Below are 23,087 nucleotides of genomic sequence, written 5' to 3'. Positions count from 1 at the left end.
GGATCGTTGTGTCTGGCTCAGTTACAAACAGTAGCACGTCGTCGGCGTACAGGGATATTTTCTCCTGCGCCGAGTCTACCCCACCCCGCGAGAAGCCCCTAATCCCAGGGTTGTGTCTGACCTTGATCGCTAGAATTTCAATAGTGAGTGTAAACCGAAGGGGTGATAGTGGGCATCCCTGGCGAGAGCCCCTGCCGATTGGAAATTCGCGGGATAAACTTCCGTTAACCCGAACACGCGCCCTCGGTGCCGAGTATAGGAGCCGAACCCATGCATGGTACTTAGGGCCGAACCCATACCTCTGCAGCGACGCCATTAGGAAAGGCCAATGCACCGCGTCGAAGGCCTTCTCCGCATCTAGGGAGAGGAACCAGTGGGGCTCGCGTCTTCCCTCAACCTCCTGTAGCCAGTTATGTGTGCGACGGAGGTTCAACTTGGTCGCTCTGTCCGGGAGGAATCCTGACTGGTCCATATGTATAAGATCTGTTATTACCGACCGCAGTCGTTTAGCTAAGATGGTGGCTAGGATCTTTGTCTCTATGTTGAGGAGGGAGATGGGGCGGTAGGAGGCACATTCATCCCTTTGTTTGCCCTCCTTATAGATCGGCACAATATTGGCCAATGCTAGGTCTGGCGGCAGGCTCTCCGCCTAGCACGCCTCCAGAAACAGGGTTTTTAGGTGACGCTGCAGCAGGTCCGCAGCCCGTTTGAAAAACTCTGCCGGATAGCCATTCGGCCCAGGGGTCTTCCCTGGTTTCAACGAGGCTATGGCATCAGATATTTCCTCGAGTCACCGCCGCCTCCAACGCCTCGCTAGCCTCGGAGGACAGAGTCGATATCTCCATGTCTCCCATATACTGCAGCGCATCCTCCTCCGTACCCAAATCCCTGGCTCTATAGAAGCTTTCATAGTAGGCCGCAAAGGCTTCCGCTATAGCCTCGTCTGTGTGTACTTGTCTGCCGTCGGCCAGTGAGACCCGATCTACCCACCTCGCCGCCCGTTCCTTGCGTCCAAGCCATGCTAGGAGTCTGCCGGACTTGTCACCCACGTTGTACAACCGGTGCAGGGTTGCCAACGCCTGTGTACGCGCCTCGTCTGTTACCAGCTCCCTGAGCCGCCTTTGTTTGTCTAATAGTTTACGCAGTAGTACCTGTTCCTGCTGTCGCTGATAGTCCATCTCTAAGGCCAGGATAGACGAGACTACACTGGCTACCTCAGCCTGTTGCATTCGCCGCCTCTCTCCTAACCTGCTCCGTATACGGTCTCGTAGGACCGGTTTCATCGCCTCCCAGAAGGTGATCCCCGAATCCACCGTACCCTCATTTTCGGCCACATAGACCTTGATGTCAGCTCTGATGCCCCGCCCCAGTTCCGGGGATTGAAGGTCCCAAGCCGCTAGGCGCCATACCGTCGTCTCCCCCTCCCCCCCCCCACCCCCCCTCACGCACCAATTGTACATACAACGGAGAGTGATCTGACAGTCCTCTCGCTTTGTATTCTGTCCTGTCTCTCGATGTAAGGTTTAGCCTGGACATGAATATATAGTCTAGTCTTGAGAAGACCCTGTGAGCCCCGGAGTAGTAGGAGTATGTCTCTTGGGTGGAATGGAGCCATCTCCAGACATCCGTGAGTCCAATGGTATTCATCTGACGTGCTAAGGCCGTACTTGTCCCCTGGGTACGTGGGGTCCCTGACCGGTCTCCCGCTTCGCACATAACATCGTTGAAATCCCCTCCTACTATTTGTATCGTATCCGCTGTATCCATGAGTATAGTGGTGATCCATTTGAGGGTGCGTGCCTGTAGCTTCGGGGGGGCATATACCGAGACAATCGTGTACCTACGCCTTTTCCAGGTCCCTTGTATGCCTGCGTATGTCCCCTGTGTGTCCAACCAGGTACGGGTGGCAGTGAATGGTGCCGTTTTCTTTACGAGGATCGCCACCCCCCTGGAGTCTGTAGTGTATCCAGCATGGGCCAGCACAGCATAACTGCCCCTTGCTATAAACGCGCACTTATTGCCGCGAAGGTGTGTTTCCTGTAATAGGATGATGTCTGGCGCCACCCTCTTGAGGTAAGCTTTCACTAAGCCCCTCTTGATCTTTGACCCTAACCCATTCACATTCCACGTTAAGACGGTGACCCCCGTGTCACCCCCCTGCAGGGTGTCTAGTGTACCTGCCATCTAGTAGTACGACATTTGTCCCAGATGGGGCTCTGTAGCAAAAGTGGTATTAAGTGTGGTAAGGCGTAACGCTGCTGCTCCTCCACTGTCCCCCCCCCCCCCCCCCCCCCCCTCCCCTTAGCCCTCCAGAACCCCAACTTGAGAGAATTCGAAAACCTTCCCCCCTTCACTCCCCTCCTCCCTCCCCTTCCAGTCGCATCCCAACGTGGGACCAAACTATCCACGGGAGAAGGCCTGTCGCCCTCCCACATTTCCCACCCATCACAAACCAAATAACTTTAAATGCAACCCAAACAACATTTAAGGGCGTGTCAACTTGCGTGATCCCCTTGGCCGAACGGCGATCTCTTTAGTCCCTGAGCCTCATAGGTCATGAGTGCGAGTCCTGTGTGTCCATAGTGGGCCCCTGGCCCGACGAGTCTTGCTCCAGGTTGTGGATTTCTTTAACCAACGGGTGAACTGAATCTCCAACGTCATCGTCCTCTTCACCACCAGAGGCGCGACCCTCTGACTCGTCCCCCTCATCACCCTCTGAGCGGATACCATTTCTTAAGCAGCTAAATCTGGAGACCGCAACCGAGCCGTGGCCCGGCGAAGTCGACCTGCCTCCTCTCCTGCCACGGGTCTGGTAAGGTGTTGCCGGGGTTTGTTTCCTCAGCCTTCATGGTTTCCTTCGCTGCGGTTTGGGTAGCTCCCAGCGCGACCCCTCCCGCACTGACCTGTCCATGGCCTCCCGTCCGGCTGCCTCTCTGCCCGTTCAAGATGGGGCGTTCTTCAAGCCATTGCCATGCATCCTCCGGATGTGGGAAGAGGATGGACTTGTCCTTATAGATCACCTTGAGTTTTGCAGGGAAAAGGAGCATGTATGTAATGTTCATGGATCTCAGTTTTGCCTTTACGGAGTCAAAGGAACGGCGCTGTTTCGACACTTCCTGGCTGTAATCCGGGAAGATGATTATATTTGTGTTCTCCATCCGGATCTCTCCCATCTTCCTTGCTTCCCTTAAGATTAGGTCTCTATCAGCATAGTTCAAGAAGCGAGCTATAACTGGTCTCGGCCTTGCGCCCTCCGGTGGTTTGGCTAGGAGAGCCCTGTGTGCCCTTTCAATAATGAAGCATGTGGAGAACTGCGCAGCCGGAAAAGTAGTCTTAAGCCAGGCGTGTAGGAAGGAGGCCATGTCCCTCCCCTCAATTCCTTCCCTAAAACCCACAAAGCGGAGGTTGTTGCGTCTAGATCTATTTTCCGCATCGTCCACCTTCCATTGTAGTTGACGGTGTGAGGCCTGCAGTTCCGCCATGCCTTTCTTCAGGGCCGTGATCGAGGCATCGTGTTCAGTAACCTTCGTTTCGGCTTCTGCCACCCTGTCCGTCAGATTCCGAAAGTCCTGTTGCAGCAGCGTTATCTCCGAGCCTGCCTCTCCAATCTTTACCTCCAGTGCCGCCCGGGATTCCTGAATGTCACTCCTGGATGCCTGGATGGCTGCCAGTAACATCGCGGTTTCGGACTGCGGACAGGGCATCGCCCGCTGCTGCTCCGCGACATGTTTTGGCGCCGCATAGTTGTCCATGGGGCCCTGTTTCGTGGGCTTAGGGATCTGGTCTCTCTTCCCCATGGCTGTCCTCCCCCTCGGAGGGATCCCTCTCCGGTTTACTCGCCCGTGCCTTCCGGTAGTCCCAGAGCGTGGGTCAGGCCGACCCGGTGGTGGTAGTTGCAGCCCGCCTCGCAGCACCCAGAGCCTCCAGTGCCATGGAGAGGGACGCCTCCCGCGTGTCGCTCCCCACCGGGTACACCACGTGCCCCTTTTCAGTAGTGCGGCCTCACCCCCCGTTCTCCACACCGTCGGAGCCATGTCGGGTGCCCCTCCGTGCTCCGCCGCGACTTCCCCACATAGTTACTGAGTTCCTGACGGCTCTAGCATTTGGGCGTCCCACTGATCCTGCGGACGCCGTCCAGTCCGAGATCTGTGTGCTATGAATGTTCCGTTTTCAGACGGGCACAGGATGGAGGGAAAAGGCCGGCAACGCCAGAGGACTCGGGCTGCGCCCTCTCCCGGCCGTATCTTGCTGTTGCTGCGAGGCTCACCCCACGAGCTCTATGGTTCCCAACCAGATCTGGGCGGCTGTGTGCGTTCCAGACTCCCACGCTGGTCTGTCTCTGGCGAACACTGTCCCCGTCTGCGGGCCACACTCTCACTCCTTCACCGCCCGCCTCCTCCGTCATCCCTCCATAGCTTCTCCTGGAGGAGTCAGTAGAGTGTACCATCCGCACGTCCCCACTGAGAGGACAATTTGGGCACCGCGTCAATATAGGGGGGGGGGCGGGACCCCGCAGCAGCACTCTCACTCTTCGGGCCCCCCCCAAGCACCGCCACTCCAGGCTGTCCAGCGTGCCCGGTAGTATCACCCCGCACTGGAGTACTCCCGTTCTGTGGGGGCAGGTCCCCCTGTCACCGTCCCCGGATCCAGTGCGGCTCGCCGTTTGTATGGTGTCGGGCGGGGGGAGGAAAGGGGCAGGGGGGGGAGACAGCCGGCGTAAAGCGGGTAGGGCCTGGGCACCACTGTGCAGTGTTCCTTCAGTGCGCCCCCAGTAGTCTCGCACGTCCCCCCGCACTGACCGTCACAGTGGAGCCTCGCAGGTGCAGCCTTCCTGGGCTATCGCGGGCGTCTCTGCTGCCTCTGGTTCGTGGTCCCCGATGTTCGCCGCTTCTTGCGGCAGGCGACACCACCACTCCTCCGGTACTTGGCACTGTTGTTTCCCTGCGGCACCACGGTGTAGAGGCGGCCGTCACTCGTCTCCTCCCTCGATCACCGGGCGCAGAGTCCTTCAGCCGCCATCTTAGAAAAGGCTGCAGGGCTGCCGTGCAGTCTCCGAACCCCCTCCGGGTATCTCGATAGCGGGCTCCCCGCAGCACCGGGTCAGCCTGGGCAACGCCGTGGCTCAGCTTTCGGAGTCCCGCATCTGTCAGGGCAGCTGAGTCGCCCCACTGCGTCTCCGCCTCAACAGGAGGTCGCGGTCGCCATCTTGGCCCACAGGGCGCTACAGGATCGGCTGCTTCTCTCTCGCCTTCTGGGCTGTTCCAGCTCCGGTCCGCATTTCAGGAGTACTGCTCTGCTCTCAGGAAGTCTTGAAATTGTGGGGATCAGATTCGTTAGGCTCAGGGTTGTTCGTATCGTCGGATTTTCGTGCCGGTCAGCCAGGAGCTCCGGCAATGCACGTCCTAGTCGGCCATGCTGTTGGCCACGCCCCCCGGACTAGCCTACATTGAGAACTCTCAGCTTATGCTCTCCTTTTTGGACAATAGCCCCAACACCTGGACCAAATTCCCTGTTTGCATGGCTGAAGTCGCCGACTGGATGATAAGCGACTGTCTCGGACTCAACACAGACAAGACCGAAGTCGTGATCCTTGGGGAGAAAACCCAGTCATTGTAGAACTCCACCTGGTTGCCATACTACCTAGGACCCAAACCTACCACCCACTCCAAATTGTTATTGACAGCTAGTTTCACAAGTTTGCCTCATTAAAATGGCTTCCACCCGCAAAACGTCACACAAGCCTTTGTCACAAGAAGGCTGGACTATGTGAAAACTCTCTACGCTGGGTTCAGCAAAGCCCAGTTCAAACACCTAACCGGCTCCTTCAAAGCACTAGACAACACGGGCCTGTCTACTTCAATAGCCACATCTCATTTCACAAACACACAGGACACCTTATCTCAGCCAAACTCCTATTTACACACACCCTTTGAAGGTGTAGAACTAGAACTGGGGGTCAGGGCTTCTACATCTCTCCTAAAGCCTGGAAAAAACTGCTATTTCACATCAGAACCTATACCTCACTTCTTGAGTTCCACAAGCAGCTGAAGACCCAGTTCTTCGAAAATGCTTGCCCACTAAGCCAAGACCAGGCTAAATTTGCACCTCTTTCAGCGCTGGTATGACCTCCTGGGTAATAGTGAGCTTTACAAAAAATTATACCATTCCAAGTTTTCTGAATGGAAGTGCTGGACTAAGTAATCTTTTCTGAATATTTCAGGTAGAGATTTGGGCTGCTCTTTATAGAGATGCTCGAGGAAGCACAGAATACGAGTAAATAAATTTTTCTGCACAGCAATAGTATATGAAAGGAAAAAAGTGTGTAGGAAATGGAGATGAAGCTTAACAGAAGAGGGAATGTAGGCAATAAATAGCACAAAGGGCTCTGAAAATATCAGATTGCATGGTTTGATGGTTGACTTGGAAGATTGCAGAAATTCCTATGCGAGTGGACATCTTTATGAAGTTAGGTTTGGATACTCTTAGAAAGAGGACATTTTAAGAACCCTGTGATTGGTGAATTCAAATATACTATTTACATGTCATTTTATTTTGTTGTTAGATTGAGTGACTTCTTGGAAAATGTTTGTCTATAATTGTATTGAGATATAGATTGAAAAATGTTGACTCACTAATAAAAATTGAACAATTTCTTATGTTAAAGGCACTTATGAGGTATTAATAAGATTAATCAAATAATTTCATGAGGATATGCAATGCTAATATGAATATGTATTTTCAATGTAATGTATCTTTAGCCATTCCGGACTTCGAAACGGAGCCGGCTTTTTTGTGAAGAAGAAGAAAGGCAGATGAACACCAGATCACCAAAAAGGAATCTGAAGTCTGTGGTGGTTCCCCAGGTATGTGCAGTGAGGGTCAATTGTGCTGTGGCCTTTTCCCAAACTTGACTTTTGTAAAAGGGGGGGGGGCGTGAGAGGTGTGTGTACGTGTGTGGGTGTGTGTGTGTGTGTAAATGTGTGTATGTGTGTGTGTGTGTACATGTGTGTGTACGTGTTTTTGCTTCATAGTGTGAAATTCTCTATTGACGTCCGATGGTACTTCATTTACGAGGTAACATTTGACATTTCTGAGTACAAAATATTTTATTAGTATATTAATATAGTAATATAAGTCTGCGGTGGTGTGCATCAAAAGGTCAATCCCGGGCTCCCAGCCCCAAGCTTTGATTCCCTTATCAGCCTCATCTCCTGCCTGAGATTTGTCCAGGCCGCTTGTAATCTCTCACTGAATCAAAGAGCACCCTTTGAAGTGTACAGTGTACTCCTTTCTCGAGTGTGTACCACCCACCTCACAGGAATGCAGCAATACACAAGTCTGTCTAAGGGGATTTTTCTACCTCATGTATTCACTAGGCAGGCATGCGTTTCCCAGAATTAAACCCGGCTTCATCCATGTAATGTACCATTATAGGCACACTTGCATTGTGTATGTGCAAAGCACACACACAGTCCAGCTCTGTTACCTCCATGTATTGTCCCATCCCATACACACTTACATTCAGTAAATAAATTCACTGTACTTGCACTGCTCAGTACTGTAGCCATTCTGTATTGTCATGGTGTGCTACGTGCGCACACACACTCTGCTTGTACACACATTCTCCATTTGCACACTTCGTCCTTTATGTAGTGTGCTTCTTGCAAGAGCACACACATCCAGCATATGCTTTCACTGTGCACGCAGTCTACATCTGATGATGTAGACCAAGGTTGAGCCCACAGCTTCGGAACTTTAAAAAGGTAAATGAGCTGTAGGCCTCCTTCCAGTGACACAGGTTGAAAAGGACCAGTCCACTCCTAATGATCACTACACAGTATGCTGCCACCACCATGCTCGTGCTGCCTACCTCTTGATGAAGCGGTACAAAAGGGGGTGGTGATGGACGGAGCATCTGAATCAACCAAACACTCACACCCAGTCTAAGGATCTGGGTTTAATCCATCACCGTTCTTTAGCCCACTCTGCCACCACTGTTCAGACATGGCTATATGCAAATCAGTCTGACCCTGTGCCTCATGGGAACAGTCCAGCCCGAACTGCCAAGCCATGTCTTCCCTGGACCGGAAACAAGCTTCCGACGACCGGTTTCTGGCATTCCAGCTGTCTTCAGCCCGGCTTGCTTGAATCCAGTGGCAAAGTGAGCAAGGGACTCACGTCTGAGCATACCCTGCCACACTTGTGGCGGCCAAAAGCGGTACAAAAGGGGGTGGTGATGGACGGAGCATCTGAATCAATCAAACACTCACACCCAGTCAAATGATCTGGGTTTAATCCATCACCGTTCTGTAGCCCGGAAGCTTGTTTCCGGTCCAGGGAAGGCATGGCTTGGCAGTTGGGGCTGGACTGTTCCCATGAGGCACAGGGTCAGACTGATTTGCATATGGCCATGTCTGAACTGAGGTGGTGTGGAGTGCAAAAAAACGATGGATTTAGGCCCAGATCTCTGTACTGGGGTGAATGTATGACATTGTTCTGCATTCTGTCCATCAACTGTGGTTTTGCATACCTCTTGGTGAAGGCAGTATCCTCCCACCACTCGGAGTGTAGTACTTTGGGCGCCCCTCCTGGTCCAACAAGACTGCCGTCTGTGATACGGCCTATGTCATAGGGCACACACATGATCCGGGTTTGCCTATGACAACATAAATCAGCTTTAGGGATCCAGACAACAGTACAGATGGGCACTCCAGGCAGGACTACACATCTACCCACAAGGCTGTATGCATAGGACTTGTAGAATATTAATGTTAACATATCTTTACAGTACCTAGCACCCACACACTATTTTTCACTGTGCAGGCCCGCTGTCATATGTAGAAACCAGAAGAATACGCATGGTGAGGCTCTGAGCATCCTTTTTGACATTACAGTGTCCAGTACTGCTTGAATATCAAATGATGCTCAACAGGACTTCTGGATTCACTTATTACATTACTTATACATACAACACTGGTGGCGCACTTGATTGAAACAGGATGGCAAAACATTTCTACTGTCTGGCTGCTGAAAACCCTACTTTTGTTCTACCAGATCTTTCTCCGGGTTTATTGTTGGTACAGTGACTGTCCCAAGCTGGATTTTAGTGTTGAAAATGGCCAAGTGGGTAGGGTTGGCTCCGGGAACTCATATCCAATTGATTAAGGCATGCCCAGGAGTCGTTCTTACCCATTAGTTCTTGCCAGGCATAAATGTGGTATCTCCAAGCACCCACTTCCGAATAGTTCTTGACCTGAGGAAAAACCAGAAGAGCTCTAAATCTGCTATCTGCTATCTGCAACCTGAAAAGAGCCCTGAAGGACTGGGCCTGCTCTCTTCTTTTACCCAAGACAAAGGAATGGACTCCAGGGGTCTGAAGGCTGACCTATTCAAGTAAAAGTGACACAGCAAGCTACAAGCAGCCTTTCCCTGTAGCTGCTCAGCTGACCAGTGGCAAATGGACCTTGAATGGACCCTGCTGTTTGACATCAGCCTGATACCATGCGAGTCTATGTGCCTCCCCTGGGGCACATTAAAAGTGCACTCCTGTGGTGGATAGGTGACTAAAGTGAGAAGGTGCAATCTTAGACTAGGATAAATCTGGTTGGTATATTTGACCTGCAGTCCATCTTGGTCACATCAAATTGTGGCTAGGTCCCATTTGTCCTCTAACATGGACTAGTATAGGCACTTTGAGCTTATGGGACTATTCCTCCATACAGCGTTATTAACTCGTATCCTAATTCCTAATTCATATCTCCGGTTCCCCTTATTACGTTTTTGTCATTTCGGTATAATTCTGTTTATATTGAAGAAAACCTGCCCTTAGGGAATTAGATAGAATACAGCAAGAATATGTTGTAATCCCTTGTCTAGAAAAAAATCTTTTTTTCTAGAGACCCCTCACCCACTAGGGTTGCCCCTGGGTGGTGTGCTTCATCATTTGGGTTCCTCTCAATCCTCTCCATTTGAGGCATTCTGCGACTTGCGAATTAAGTAAGAGTACTTTTTATTGTGGACTATGTGTAGTGCAGTGATGTGGAAAGGAAAAGAACATTTTAAAATACCTAACTAGTTGGCCACTCTTTTATTTCCGCCCCTAGTTGGTATGGTTAAAAATCAGGGGTCATATACTGAGAAAATACCTTACCCTAATGAGTCTGGTTGTCTCAGAAATGTTTTTTTGGTCAACTTGTTTCGAGCTGTTCCCCTAATAGCTCTTCATCAGGACTTCACAGGGTCCAGCCCCATGTGTACCACTACTAGTGAATCCTGTAATAGGACTCAAACCATACACACCTAATGCGCACTGTACACAAACGGTTCTAGTGATTAATCTGTGTCTGTAATTATAAAGCAAAAATAAATATTAAAAACAGTGACCTGACAACAGTGGTGGCAGTTCGCATTAGCTTGATTGTGCATGCAACTATCAAAATATTGCACCCGTATATTGTGGGTGCTCATATAGTCTATCCTATTTGCTCAAATAGTGTCATTAACATGCCACACACTGTAATGGGTGACACCACTCGTAAAATAGCAGCCGTGAAACAAGACACCACATAACAGAACAACATAAAACATAGAAAAGATAATCCATGTGACGTACTTCTGTAGATGCAATATTATTGCATCATGGTCAAAGCCAGGGGTAGTGGGGCTTGTAGTCATACTCTAAAAGAGGGAGGCTGAAAAAAGGTCTATATACCATGGACTTTAGTATTACAGAAGGCAGCATAAATGTTTGTGGCCTCTACTGCAATATGGGATTGCCCCATGCCTTTAGATTGTGATAATACTTGTAACCGAAAATTATATTTTAAATGGTCCCCTCTCTTTTTTTATGGTCGACTAAAATAGATGCTTTCAAAATTGTCTATTTTTCTAAAACCTTATATTTATATTCTATATTGCCTGTTCCTCTTCCTTTCCTACATTTTATTAACTCACTCCTGATTTCTTACTTTATAAAGGCAAATAATAAAAAAAAATGCATTGCTTGAATGAACTTCAAACCCAAAGAAGCAAAAGATCTTTTGGAGTGCACATAACAATTATTCATAGAATCTAGTAGAACAATCAATGCATACCTAGTAAGTGGCAGGTGTCCCTATGCCAAAGGAGAACAACATAAGTAGGCTGCAACAACATGCAGGAATACAACATTGTATTCAAATAGAAAGTGAATAGACCAATGCCCGCTCCCAGTGCTCTGCCCCACGGGGACCCAGACTTCCTCACCCAGCACCCCACCTCGGAGAGCCTGGTAGGCCAAGCTTCTACTTTCAGAGTAAATTTGGGCACATTCCCTACCACGGAACAGGAAAGGGAATCCAAGAGAGTGTACACCTTGGGAAAGAAGATTTTTTCTCCTGGCAGACTGGCCCTGATGTTGGCGAACACCGCTTGCGTTTTTGGCTGGTACTCTCATTCGCTCTGGCCCTCGGTTGCGCATGTGATGCCTATAGTCCTGGAGGAGGCCCGAGTCATTCTCTCTCAAGGCATTGCTGACGAGAGGAACGCAGCTAAGTTACCATACGCTGTTTCCTGGATACGACCGGCACAGCAGAGCATTTTAATAGTAGGTGGCCCTTAGATTCAATGCCTGGTTGAGAACCACTGGCTTTTCGGGGTATGTCCAGGCTTTGCTCATGGACATGCCCTTTGATGGATCCTGACTCCGCGGAGCCAAGGTGGAAGCAGCACTAGAGCGCTTTAAGAGCAGCATAGCTGCAGCCAGGTCCTTGGGCCTTTCCATGGCCCCCATGTCAACCCCAGTCTTCCTTTTGTGGTCATGGAAGGGGCTTCAAGACTCATTTCTACTCGCCCAGCCACCATGGCGCACAAGCTTCCCAGCCTCTGCGTGTCCGAGGATGCGGTACTCACAGACCTCGTGAGTCAGGTAGCTAGAGTTCGGGCCAGTCCAGCCTCTGTCTCCAAGCCTCCAACTATGTTATGTTAAAGTGATTTGTTAAGCGCGCGTACACCACGCGGTTTCATGGCGCTGAGAGCGGGAGGGGCGACAGTGGCACAATAACAGATGCTTTACCCGTATGCCTGAGAGAACAACCGGGTCTTAAGTAGTGTTATGAACTGAGCGTAGGAGGTTTCTGACCTCAGTCCAGCAGGAAGTCAATTCCAGAATTGAGGGGCCAAGACTGAGAATCTGAGACCACCGTTTTTTTTAATGTTTGAAAGTGGGGGTGGAAAGCAGATTCAGATGAGGAGCGTAGCTCACGAGAGGGGGTATAGCGCCGAATCTTTTTTTTTTTTTTTTTGCGTAAGACGTTTATTGTTCATTGCACAAGTCACACAGCGTCGCGCCAACAACCCGGAGGCAGGCCGCTATTAGATTGAGTCATCACAAAAAACAAATCGTCGCACCATGCGACGTGCCAGGCAGCGACATTATATATTACATAGTCTAGAGGATTGCATATACACGTGACAATAGCTAATCAAATTGTCTCAAATTGTGGGGGTCAATAGACGTATTAAGCATCATCTAATGATAAGTGCTGGCGAGGCAACATTGCATATACAATAACAGTGAATATGAATAGCCGCCAGTGCGAGGCAGCCTACATCTACCGGCCCCTTTTTCTCCCCCCCCCCCCAACAACAACCAGAAAAAAACCCAACTCCGGTGCAGAAGAGGAGTTACAAACAGGCATAACGGTACGCGCGTGAAAGGTCCTTATGCATTCGGGCAAGTCATTACTCCACAGGCGTGCAGACAGCAGCAGGAAGCACAACGGGCAGGCAGCACTCAACTACCCGGGGAAGGAGGGGGGAGGGGGGAGCAGACCCACACAAGGGAACGCCCAGACAGGGAATGGATGTCACAAGTTGTGACGGCAGAAGAGCATGCGTACCCCATCCGGTCACCAGTGCGTTCAACTTACATCTATGGAGTACCATCACACTCAGGCCGCACATCAACATGAGGTCACACGCGCTGTCTAATATAAGTCATCCCATATCATCAAGAGATTTCCACTGCGGGTGAGTGTCCAGATGCGGTGGAGTCCGCACGCTCCCGTGACCACTGCATGAACGGCTCCCATATATCTTTAGGCCTGGAAGCGGTGGGCATAGTTTCCCAGTAGTGCTCAAGTTGCGTGTTCCCATATGTGACATCCCGCACCCATATAGCGCTGAATCTTTGAGGAGATGAAAGCTGGGTCGTTCCCGGGGAGGGCTTTGAAGATGGTACAGCCCAGCTTGAAGGCACAGCATTTTGCCACGGGAAGCCAGTGGAGGCTCGTCAACAAAGGGCTGAAATGTTGGTGTCTGGGTAGATGGTAGATAAGCCTGGCTACTTGCAGATCTTACGGATTCTGCGTAGGTGGAAAAAGCAAGCTGGGTCCACCGCATCGATCTGGGGTTTCATAGACCAGTTGTTGCTAATTATAACCCTTAGACTCTTTACAGATCCTACTGGGCGTGGAGGGCTGCCTAGAAGAGAAGGTCAATAGTTAGAGTTCCACGGGTTGGCAGTTCCTCCAGTTAGAATCCGCTCAGTTTTATCAGGGCTAAGTTTCAGTTGGTTGGCGTACATCCATTTGCTGATAAAGCTCATGGTAGATTGAAAGTTAGGTACTGAAGTGTTAGATGAGTCAATGTCAAACACCAGCTGGAGGTCATTAGCATAGTTGAATGTTTTGACTCTTCTTTTGCGCAAGGACCAAATCATAGGTAGCAAGTATATGTTAAAAAGAAGGGTGAGAGGGAAGAGCCCTGTGGTAACCTCACAGGTCAAATTCATTTTTTTGGCCGGGGAGGACTGCCTGAAAATGGTTGCAGAGGAAGGAGGAAATCCACTTCAATGCCAAACCCTTGATACCAGCATTACTGACACGATCGATCAGGAGGTCATGATCGACTGTGTCAAAAGGGGCTGACCGATCAGGTGTACCAGGGCCTGGTTGAGGTTTTTATCGGCCCCTCTCCTAAGCTCGACAATGACTTTTAGGATGATTGACTCCGTGGAGTGTGCTGGTCTCAATCCTGCCTACTGTGGGTCGAGGAAATGGGAGTGCTCAATAAATGAGCTGAGACAGTTTGCTACGTGGGCCTCTAGGAATTTACTTAGATAGGGGAGTAAGGAGATGGGGTGGAAATTATTAAGAACAAAGGGGTCAGAGTTGGGTTTCTTCAGGATCGGGACAATTTCTGCATTTTTTAAGGGGTCTGGGACAATGCCTTGTTTAAGAGAGTTGTTCAGTAATGAGAGGGGAGAGTATGGACAAGTGAGGAAAGCCTCCTGTAAGATATGAGGAGGGCAGCAGTCGGTAGGGGAACCTGATCTAACTTTTTTTAAGTAGAACAAAAAACTCTTCCTTGGAGATCAGGGGGATCTGGTCCAATAGGAGAGAGGGCATCTTGCAGGAGGCAGGATATTGCAGCCCTGAAGGTTGATAACATCCGACTGCTGGGTTCTTTAGATTGTCTGAAATGGTTCGTGAGTACTCCTCCATCCATATCACAAACTTGTGACAGGCTGGTTGAGGATCACCTCTAATTAGTCTGCCCGGAAGTGGTGGATCTCTTGGCCAAGGGAACCTGAGAGGATTTTGGCATAAGAAGTTGCTCTTGATTATTATTCCTGCTACATCATACTCCTTCTCAGACACTCCCTTTCGTTGGAGCTGTTCTGGACACAGTGCAGTTTCTGGCGTATCCTCCCGAACATAGAGTCCAGGCTATGATACCGATGTTTCAGCCTCTATTCCCTGGTGGTTCAACACTTAGCAGGCTTCCTGAACGCCAGAGAGTAGGAACTCGGCCAAAGATGCATAACACATCACGAAGGACTTATCTACCTGGAGGTCGTGCAAGGTCTCTTTCAGCAGTGTGGAGGGCCTTAGTTTGTTCTGTTCTCCACAGCTGAGACCGTCTGATATCCTCACTTCTGCACTTTTGAGTTTCCAAGGTGGCTCTCGCTCGGAGAGGCTTTTCGTCTTGAGTGAAGCTCTGGCCTCCTGTATGCATTTGTGCCCATAGCATTCCTGCCCACATATCTGGAACAGCCAGGCCCAAGTCTTCCTTGTGGCTCCAGACGGGTTGGAGAGTCTGGTATCCCAAGCTGTAACATGGCTATAGGTCCTCCTATCAGGCTGCGCCTTTGAGAGGATCTTCTGTCACCATAGCATGGTAGAGTTTCCACCCAAATTTGTCAACACTCTGCCTTCGTGTGCATGAAGATTGAGCGGTGGCTGTTGACGGCTCTTGACCTTCTTCCCGAAGTCTGTAACATTATATTGGCTGCGCTGCATCCCTCTACCAAGACTGTATATGCCAGCTGTTGGAGCAAGTTTGTGGCATGGTGTACAGCCAAAAATGTTCACCATTTATTTGCACCCCTTTCCCAAGCTTATGTCCTTACACTGGCTCAGCAGGGCTCTGCATTGGGTACTCTGAAATGTTATTTCAGTACCATCTCTGCCTTCCTGTGGCTGCCAGATTAGCCTTCCATGTTTAATTTCCCTATTGTAAATAGTTTTTTTTTTTTAAGGTTTGCAACATTTATTTCCTCCAGGTCCCTTCCTTATACCTCATTGAGACCTTAACTAAGCTCTTACGTTTCTAATGTGTGCTCCCTTTGAGCCGCTTCATACCTGCCCTCTTCAATCAATCAATCAGAGTACTTGTAAAGCGCACTACTTACCCGTGAGGGTCCCAAGGTGCTGAGGGCTGCTACTGCTCGAAGAGCCAGGTCTTGAGGAGTCTTCTGAAGGCGAGTAGGTCTTGGGTCTGCCGTATGTAGGTAGGGAGGGTGTTCCAGATCTTGGCGGCAAGGTGGGAGAAGGATCTGCAGCCGGAGGTCGTTCGTTGGATGCAGGGGACAGAGGCGAGGGCGAGGCTGGCGGAGCGGAGCTGGCGGGTGGGGGTGTGGAAGCTGAGTGCTGTTCAGGTATGCTGGTATGGCGTTGTGGAGTGCTTTGTGTGCATGGGTGAGGAGCTTGAAGGTGACTCTTAAGCTTCTAACCCTCAAGACAGCCATTCTGGTGGCAATTACATGTGCCCGAAGAGTCGGTGAACTGTACGCTCTGTCATCTCAGCCTCCATATGTCTTTCTTCCCAGGCAGTGGGTTCTTTGGACATGAGCATCCTTCTTGCCGAAGGTGATTACCCTTTTCCAAGTAGGCCAGTCCATCATTTTGCCTACCTTTTTATCCCGGTGGAGTCACTCCTCATCCCTCTAAAAAGAGGAGATACTCCACCGGCTGGATACAAAAAAAGAGCATTGTCATTCTACCTTGATTGCACTACAACGTTCCTGGTGGACGATCAACTCCACCTCATATCCTTCATGGGATATGTCTGGACCAAAAAATGGAAGGCCATGCAGAAACAAACCATCTCCTGATAATTATACTCTGCATTATAATTGGCTACACATTGGCCAAGAAGCAACCCCCAGAATGTCTGCGCGACCATTGCATTAGCACGTGGAGTTCGGGTCCAGGGCATCACTGCATATGTTCACCAAGCACTACTGCCTGCACAGTAAGGTCTGTTTGGACGGGCATTTTGCTTGTTTGGTCCTGCTGGACTTTTTTGTCTAAATCGCGTTTGCAGACCAACCTCTGTAGCGGTATTGCTTGGGTAGCTATTCTAAGGGAAGGAATCTGTGGCTAGAAGTGTATCAGATCAGATGAACAAGTAACTCACCTTCATTAACGCCTTATCTAGCAGGGACTATCTAGCTGCATATTCCATGTCGACCCACCCATCCTCCCCGCTCTGCAAAAGTATTTATGCTCCCTTTTCAGGTACCTAGTTCCCCCACCAGTGGTCAGTGTTCTTCATTGCTCTGCGCTCCTGGTGTGTAAAGTCGCGAAAAGAAACTGACATCAGCACGCTGGGGTGGCACCTATATAGGCACTGCACACATCACTTCTGGTGTGGATGACTGACACTGCCACGCGGAGCTGAGCGATTCCACCTACTAGTGTCAGGGATACTGCTCACAAAAAATGTACAGATGAAGTATGAGTCCTTGGGATAATTCTAAGGTTAAGAATATGCTGCTAGATGGAGTCTCTACCAGATAAGGTGTTACCAAAGGTAAGTAACTTGTTGTGTGGTACCAAAGTGGATGTCAGTATTACAAGATGGTGCATAGAATAAACTTTCCATTATTGAAGGACAAGATGGCATTGAGGACAATTTATAGCACAACATACACCGGTTATAAACATGATGAGGGTCCTTTAATGGCTAATACAGTTGGTTGTGTTAGAATGACCTAAGGCAAGAAGACCATTTGAGAAGTCGGGAGTAGGAACTGACAAGCCTGACATTAAGTATGATTAACATGAGCATGTGTGATATGTCTGGTCCGGCCTGACATCCTTTCTGGGAATTTACTTTCATAGCAGATTACTTCTCCATCGTGGTATCTTATTGAAGTTCATAAGCTTAGAATGAATGAAATCCAATTAGAATGAAATGGCACATATTAAAGAACCTTCTAAATATACATTATAAATTATGCAGCGCATCTACAGCATGCCCCCCGGTGGCTTGCAGAGCTGGACTATTGGGAAAAGAGACTATTTTGTGACATGCTTGGGAGTGACACATTGGAGCGCTTATTGATGTGGGGGAGTTGATCGGAGCATTCAGTCCCGTATCTGGTAGGGCGCACAGCTGCGATATGGGAAATGGTGGTTAAGAAAGTACGTCACAGGGCTCTCTTTGACAAGGAACAAGGATATGTGGGATCTAATGCTGTTTTAGACAATTGAATCGGATATGTATATAGACCAGTGGAGGGTGGGTGGCTGTTTGTCAGGAGAACTGTATCCAGGTGATGCTCAGGAGGGTCGCACCACTTCCTGCACTACGCTAAACTGGAAAGCACAGTGTGAGAGTTGTGGTGCTGCTTCCTCGCAACACCGTAGCCCTCCCAGGTACTGGGTGGACTGCTTCGTTGGGGGATGGACAACACCTGATTACCCTCTTATATAAGGCCCTTTAAGGGGGAAATGATGCAACCCTCCGATAAGGCTCGGCGGGCTTGGGAGACGAATCTAGGAGAACAGATCATGGATGCAGATTAGGTGCATGCCTGTGCACTGGTGAGGACTGTTTACTGCAATAACCGGTTCAAATTGATACACTTTAACTACTTGCTCCGCGGGTATGTGACCCCTTTTCAACTCATTAAGATAGATCCCACTAGGTTGGGGAGGTGTGCGCGTTGTAGGTTGGTGAGTGCCACCCTTTTACATCTTACCTGGGTTTGCGCTGCAGTTCAGGGGTTCTGGAGGGAAGGTGTGCCCAAGATCGAGGCTGCCTTTGGCTTTGATTCCCCTCACCCCTGGGGCATGCCTCTAGCGTATGGTGTCGAGGCCCAAGGGGGTGGAAGATTTCATACAAAGTCCCCCAGCTTTCACTCCTTCTGGCTAAGCGGTGGGTGGCCATTGGGTAGTTGGGGTCCAGAGCACTGCAAAAATCCCTCTGGCTCAGGGATGTGCTTGAGTGGGGGTTGGCCGATGAGGCTCACCTGGGCTTCTCTTGCACTGGCGAAAAGGCTGCAGAGTATGTGATGGCTCCTCCTTGATAGATTTAATGGTGATGAGAAATTGGCCCAGGATCCTGGCTCTGAAGATGGGGTATGACGTTTTGTGATGTGTATTGATATTTACAGGCGATATGACAGCCAAGTGTGGCAATTATTGCTCTACTTGTCTGGGACTACATTGTATTGCATTCCCTATTATGTACCCTCCTGCCATGTTATATTTTCATGTTTGAAGACACTCATCCTTGGTAACTATTGTAATACTTTAACGGGACATGGAGCACTTGCACTGCTTGTTATGTTGTTTTTATGTTTTATTCGTTTTCTCTTTCCTTTTTAGGTTTTGCCTCGCCGAAGATGCGCTCTGCGCATCTTTTCGGCGCAGGCGAAAACCTGATGTTAACTGTAGTGTGGCTTGGTTCGGCCCTCGTCCTTGATTGGCTGGCTCCGTAAACGGAGCCTTGCCATTGGACGAGGGGCCTGTCCGTCAATGCCGGACCAGACACGGGGGCGTTCCCGACATTCTTTGGCTTTTGCCGACGTCACGGGACGCCGGGAACGCCCCCGTGTCTGGTCCGGCATTGCCGGCACTACTGCGTCTCTTCTTCCCGTTTCCCGCCCCGTGACTGGCCGGCCGGCCAATCCTAGCGCGGCCGGCCGGAAGTGCCCGCCCCCCGCAGCCCGGGGGAAGAAGTTGGCGTCTAGGTGAGTGGCTTTCTTGCCGTTCCCTCCCCCCTCCCACTGCCCGTGTGCCCGCCCGCCTCCCTCCCGCTGTCCGTGAGCCTGCCCGCCCCCTCCCGCTGTCCGTTAAACATTAAGGGCGCCAAGGTGCGCACCGTGGGCAACGAACCAAGTTTCACCCACGAGTCTGTGGGTACCAGAAATTTACGTTCCGCCGGCTGGATTCGGTAGCCGACCGGGCTGTAAGTTTTACCCGGGATTACGTGCTCACCGGTTCAGGGGTGGTTAAAGCTGTGGGTTTAGAGAGCCTGCATGAGCCCAATCTATGTGGGGGCATGCCAGCCAGGGCTAACAGTGGCGGTCCTCAGGGATCTGAGTTCTGATGTGTGTCCCTGGGGGGGAGGGGTGGGGGCTGTGAGTCTGGGCTGACACCGCTCTCTGCTCCCTCTAGGCCTCGCAGGTGACCGTCTGCCCCCCACCCTGCCCGAGAGACTCCCCGCGAGCAAGAGACAGTCACAGGTAGACTTTACTAGCTGCCACAGACAGAGACCCCACAATGCCAGAGAGAGACCACCCCGCGGGGAAGCCCTCTGCCCCATTTGCTGTCAGAGGGCCATCTCTTGAGTGACGCAGAGGGTCGGGGTTGGGCAGAGCTGTGTGTGGGCCCCAGTCCAGGCATGCAAGAGTGCTGCAGGAGAGGTTTGGGGTGCAGTGCCAACGCTTCCGGTCCCCTTTCCCGCACTCTTCTTTCTGGCGCCCTTGGCCTAGCGCCGGAAGAGCCGCTCGCGCCGCTCAGACCAGCGGCCGCTTCCATTCCGGGACAACAGGGGGGTCCCAGGTAAGGCGTGAGGTGCGCTGACCGAGCGCCGTGGGGGTGGGGGCATTTCCGCAACCACAGCAGTGCGGCATGGGTGAAAGATGGGGGCGTGACGCAGATACCTGCGCAGCAGGGGGGACTCTTCATGGGGCCCCCAATACTTCAAACGGTCCCCAATGCACGTCTGTGAGACACTGCAGCCCCTCGTCCCAGTGCGCGTGAGGGGCCGTCATTGTGTGATGCGTCACTGAGCGCCTGGGACTCAGTGTTGGAACAGCAGGGGAGATGTGCGTCAGAAGTGAGGCGCACTGGCAGAGCAGGGTTTGGTTGGCAGAGCTTTGTGTGGGCCTCAGAGCTGGAACAGCTGGAACAGGTGGGGGTTGGGGGGGGGGGTGCAAGTTAAGACTGTGGTGCAGCGAGAGAGCAGTGCATGGGCCGGGGCACTGGAACAGCTGGGGGTTGGGGGGGGGGTGCAAGTTAAGACTGTGGTTCAGTGGGAGAGCAGCGCATAGACCGGGGCACTGGAACAGCTGCGGGTTGGGGTGGGGGTGCAAGTTAAGACTGTGGTGCAGTGAGAGAGCAGTGCATGGGCCGGGCACTGGAACAGCTGGGGGTTGGGGTGCAAGTTAAGACTGTGGTGCAGTGGGAGAGCAGTGCTTGCTTGTGACCCTGTTTTCGTGCCTCTGTTGCCTGCTTGTGACCCTGTTTTTGTGCCTCTGTTGCCTGCTTGTGACCCTGTTTTCGTGCCTCTGTTGCCTGCTTGTGACCCTGTTTACGTGCCTCTGTTGCCTGCTTGGGACCCTGTTTTCGTGCCTCTGTTGCCTGCTTGGGACCCTGTTTTTGTGCCGCTGTTGCCTGCTTGGGACCCTGTTTTCGTGCCGCTGTTGCCTGCTTGGGACCCTGTTTTCGTGCCTCTGTTGCCTGCTTGTGGCCCTCTTTACGTGCCCCTGTTGCTTGCTTGGGACCCTGTTGCTTGCTTGTGACCCTGTTGCTTGCTTGTGACCCTGTTTTCGTGCCTCTGTTGCCTGCTTGGGACCCTCTTTTCGTGCCACTGTTGCCTGCTTGGGACCCTGTTTTCGTGCCTCTGTTGCCTGCTTGGGACCCTGTTTTAGTGCCTCTGTTGCCTGCTTGTGACCCTGTTGCTTGCTTGGGACCCTGTTGCTTGCTTGTGACCCTGTTTTCGTGCCTCTGTTGCCTGCGGGGGGGCTCGCAGCGAGCCCACAGTGTGTGGGGTGGGGCTCGCAGTGTGTGGGGGGCTCTGTGTGGGTGTGTGTGTGGGGGGGCTCTGTGTGGGTGTGTGTGGGGGGCTTTGTGTGGCTGTGTGTGGGGGGGCTCTGTGTGGGTGTGTGTGTGGGGGGGGGTTTGTGTGTGTTGGGGGGGCTCTCTGTGGGTGTTGGTGTGTGTCATTTGCAAGAGATAAAGCTAGTGGCATTGTAAATGCCTCTGTTGCCTGCTTGGGACCCTCTTTTCGTGCCACTGTTGCCTGCTTGGGACCCTGTTTTCGTGCCTCTGTTGCCTGCTTGGGACCCTGTTTTAGTGCCTCTGTTGCCTGCTTGTGACCCTGTTGCTTGCTTGGGACCCTGTTGCTTGCTTGTGACCCTGTTGCTTGCTTGTGACCCTGTTTTCGTGCCTCTGTTGCCTGCGGGGGGGCTCGCAGCGAGCCCACAGTGTGTGGGGTGGGGCTCGCAGTGTGTGGGGGGCTCTGTGGGTGTGTGTGTGGGGGGGCTCTGTGTGGGTGTGTGTGGGGGGCTTTGTGTGGCTGTGTGTGGGGGGGCTCTGTGTGGGTGTGTGTGTGGGGGGGGGGGTTTGTGTGTGTTGGGGGGGCTCTCTGTGGGTGTTGGTGTGTGTCATTTGCAAGAGATAAAGCTAGTGGCATTGTAAATGACAATGCCATTTATTTATGTTAAAAAAAAACATAAATAAAAATAATGTCAAGAGCAATGCCAATCGCTCTAACTTTAACAAAGGCAAAACCATTGCATTGTAAATGCTTGTTTCCCACTCTTTCCTGGTACGTGGAAAACGAATATAACGCAGTTTTTAAAAAAAGACACTGAAACCAAAGTTGCATGCAAGATCTTAGTTTGTGTGGTTGTGAAGTTCCTGGATAGCATGGTGGAAATCCTTCACATTCTGACGTCCATCGAAAGGCAATGCAGTTCTCTCAAACTAGGTGCTCGGTTTGAAGAGTAATTTTCCTCCAGACTGAGATTGTTTTGCCAGAAGAATGAATATTTTTTAAGTATGAAGTTCACAGCCTTACAAGGTAGCCTATCCATCATTTGCCAAAGACAAAATATAGACTTTTGAGGTGATTTGTAAAGGGCACAGGGTTTTAAATTGGATTATCGTTCAGCTAAAGATGTGATGAGTCTTTATGCTCACAGATATTGCAATAATACATCAATGACTGCTCACTGAAATTGTGAGTACCGTTTTACGTGCCGTTCCTCATGGCTACTTCTCCCCATTTTATGTGCCACATAAGTATTAGACTGCTCTGACCACTGTCACTGTATGCCTGTAATGTTATGCCACTGTATAATATTTGGAGAAAAAACGTAATATACTTAAAAAATAGATATATATTAGACTGATCCTGGTTTGTGTACCGTTTTTGATTTGCATAGACTATAGCTGGTTCCAGTGTATGACCTATGGAGAAGGATTGTCCTATCTGCAACAACCTGACTGAAGCGGTTTTGTCAATAACAAAACACCTATTTGAAGAAACAGACGTATCTGAGTGTAGAGGGAGCAATAAACTAGACATTGGCAAGCCACCCCTCCCACTTCACTGCCAAGGAGCCCAGTGAAATAAACACTTAGTCACGTCTTGTAGCTTGGCATCATACAATGAAGGCGAAATGGGTCACAGACGTTGTACTTAGTTTTAAACCTGATCTTATTAAGAGCTGCTCCACAAAAGATCTCTGTATGTATGTGGTATTTCTAAAGCACATACCCAGCCAAAAAGCAACAGAGCACTGTAAGTGGACTGAGACGAGCATGAAGTAATTGAGTAAAAGTAGAGGAATCCAGGCTGTGGAC

The 23,087-nt window shown here is 50.7% G+C and overlaps 1 protein-coding gene across 1 annotated transcript in view; it reads left to right on the top strand.

Moving 5' to 3' along the window:
• The window catches only part of LIN9 (lin-9 DREAM MuvB core complex component), a 604,858-nt gene that overhangs the window by 190,647 nt on the left and 391,124 nt on the right, over positions 1-23,087 (top strand). Inside the window, exon 4 of the mRNA XM_086926178.1 lies at positions 6,759-6,863. Within this exon, the coding sequence (XP_086782304.1) occupies positions 6,759-6,863 (105 nt within the window). The remainder of the gene's footprint in view (positions 1-6,758; positions 6,864-23,087) is intronic.

The sequence above is a fragment of the Lissotriton vulgaris genome, chromosome 6 (assembly GCF_964263255.1).
Source record: "Lissotriton vulgaris chromosome 6, aLisVul1.2, whole genome shotgun sequence".
Classification (NCBI taxonomy): Eukaryota; Metazoa; Chordata; class Amphibia; order Caudata; family Salamandridae; genus Lissotriton; species Lissotriton vulgaris.
This window is presented reverse-complemented; position numbering and strand designations above follow the sequence as displayed.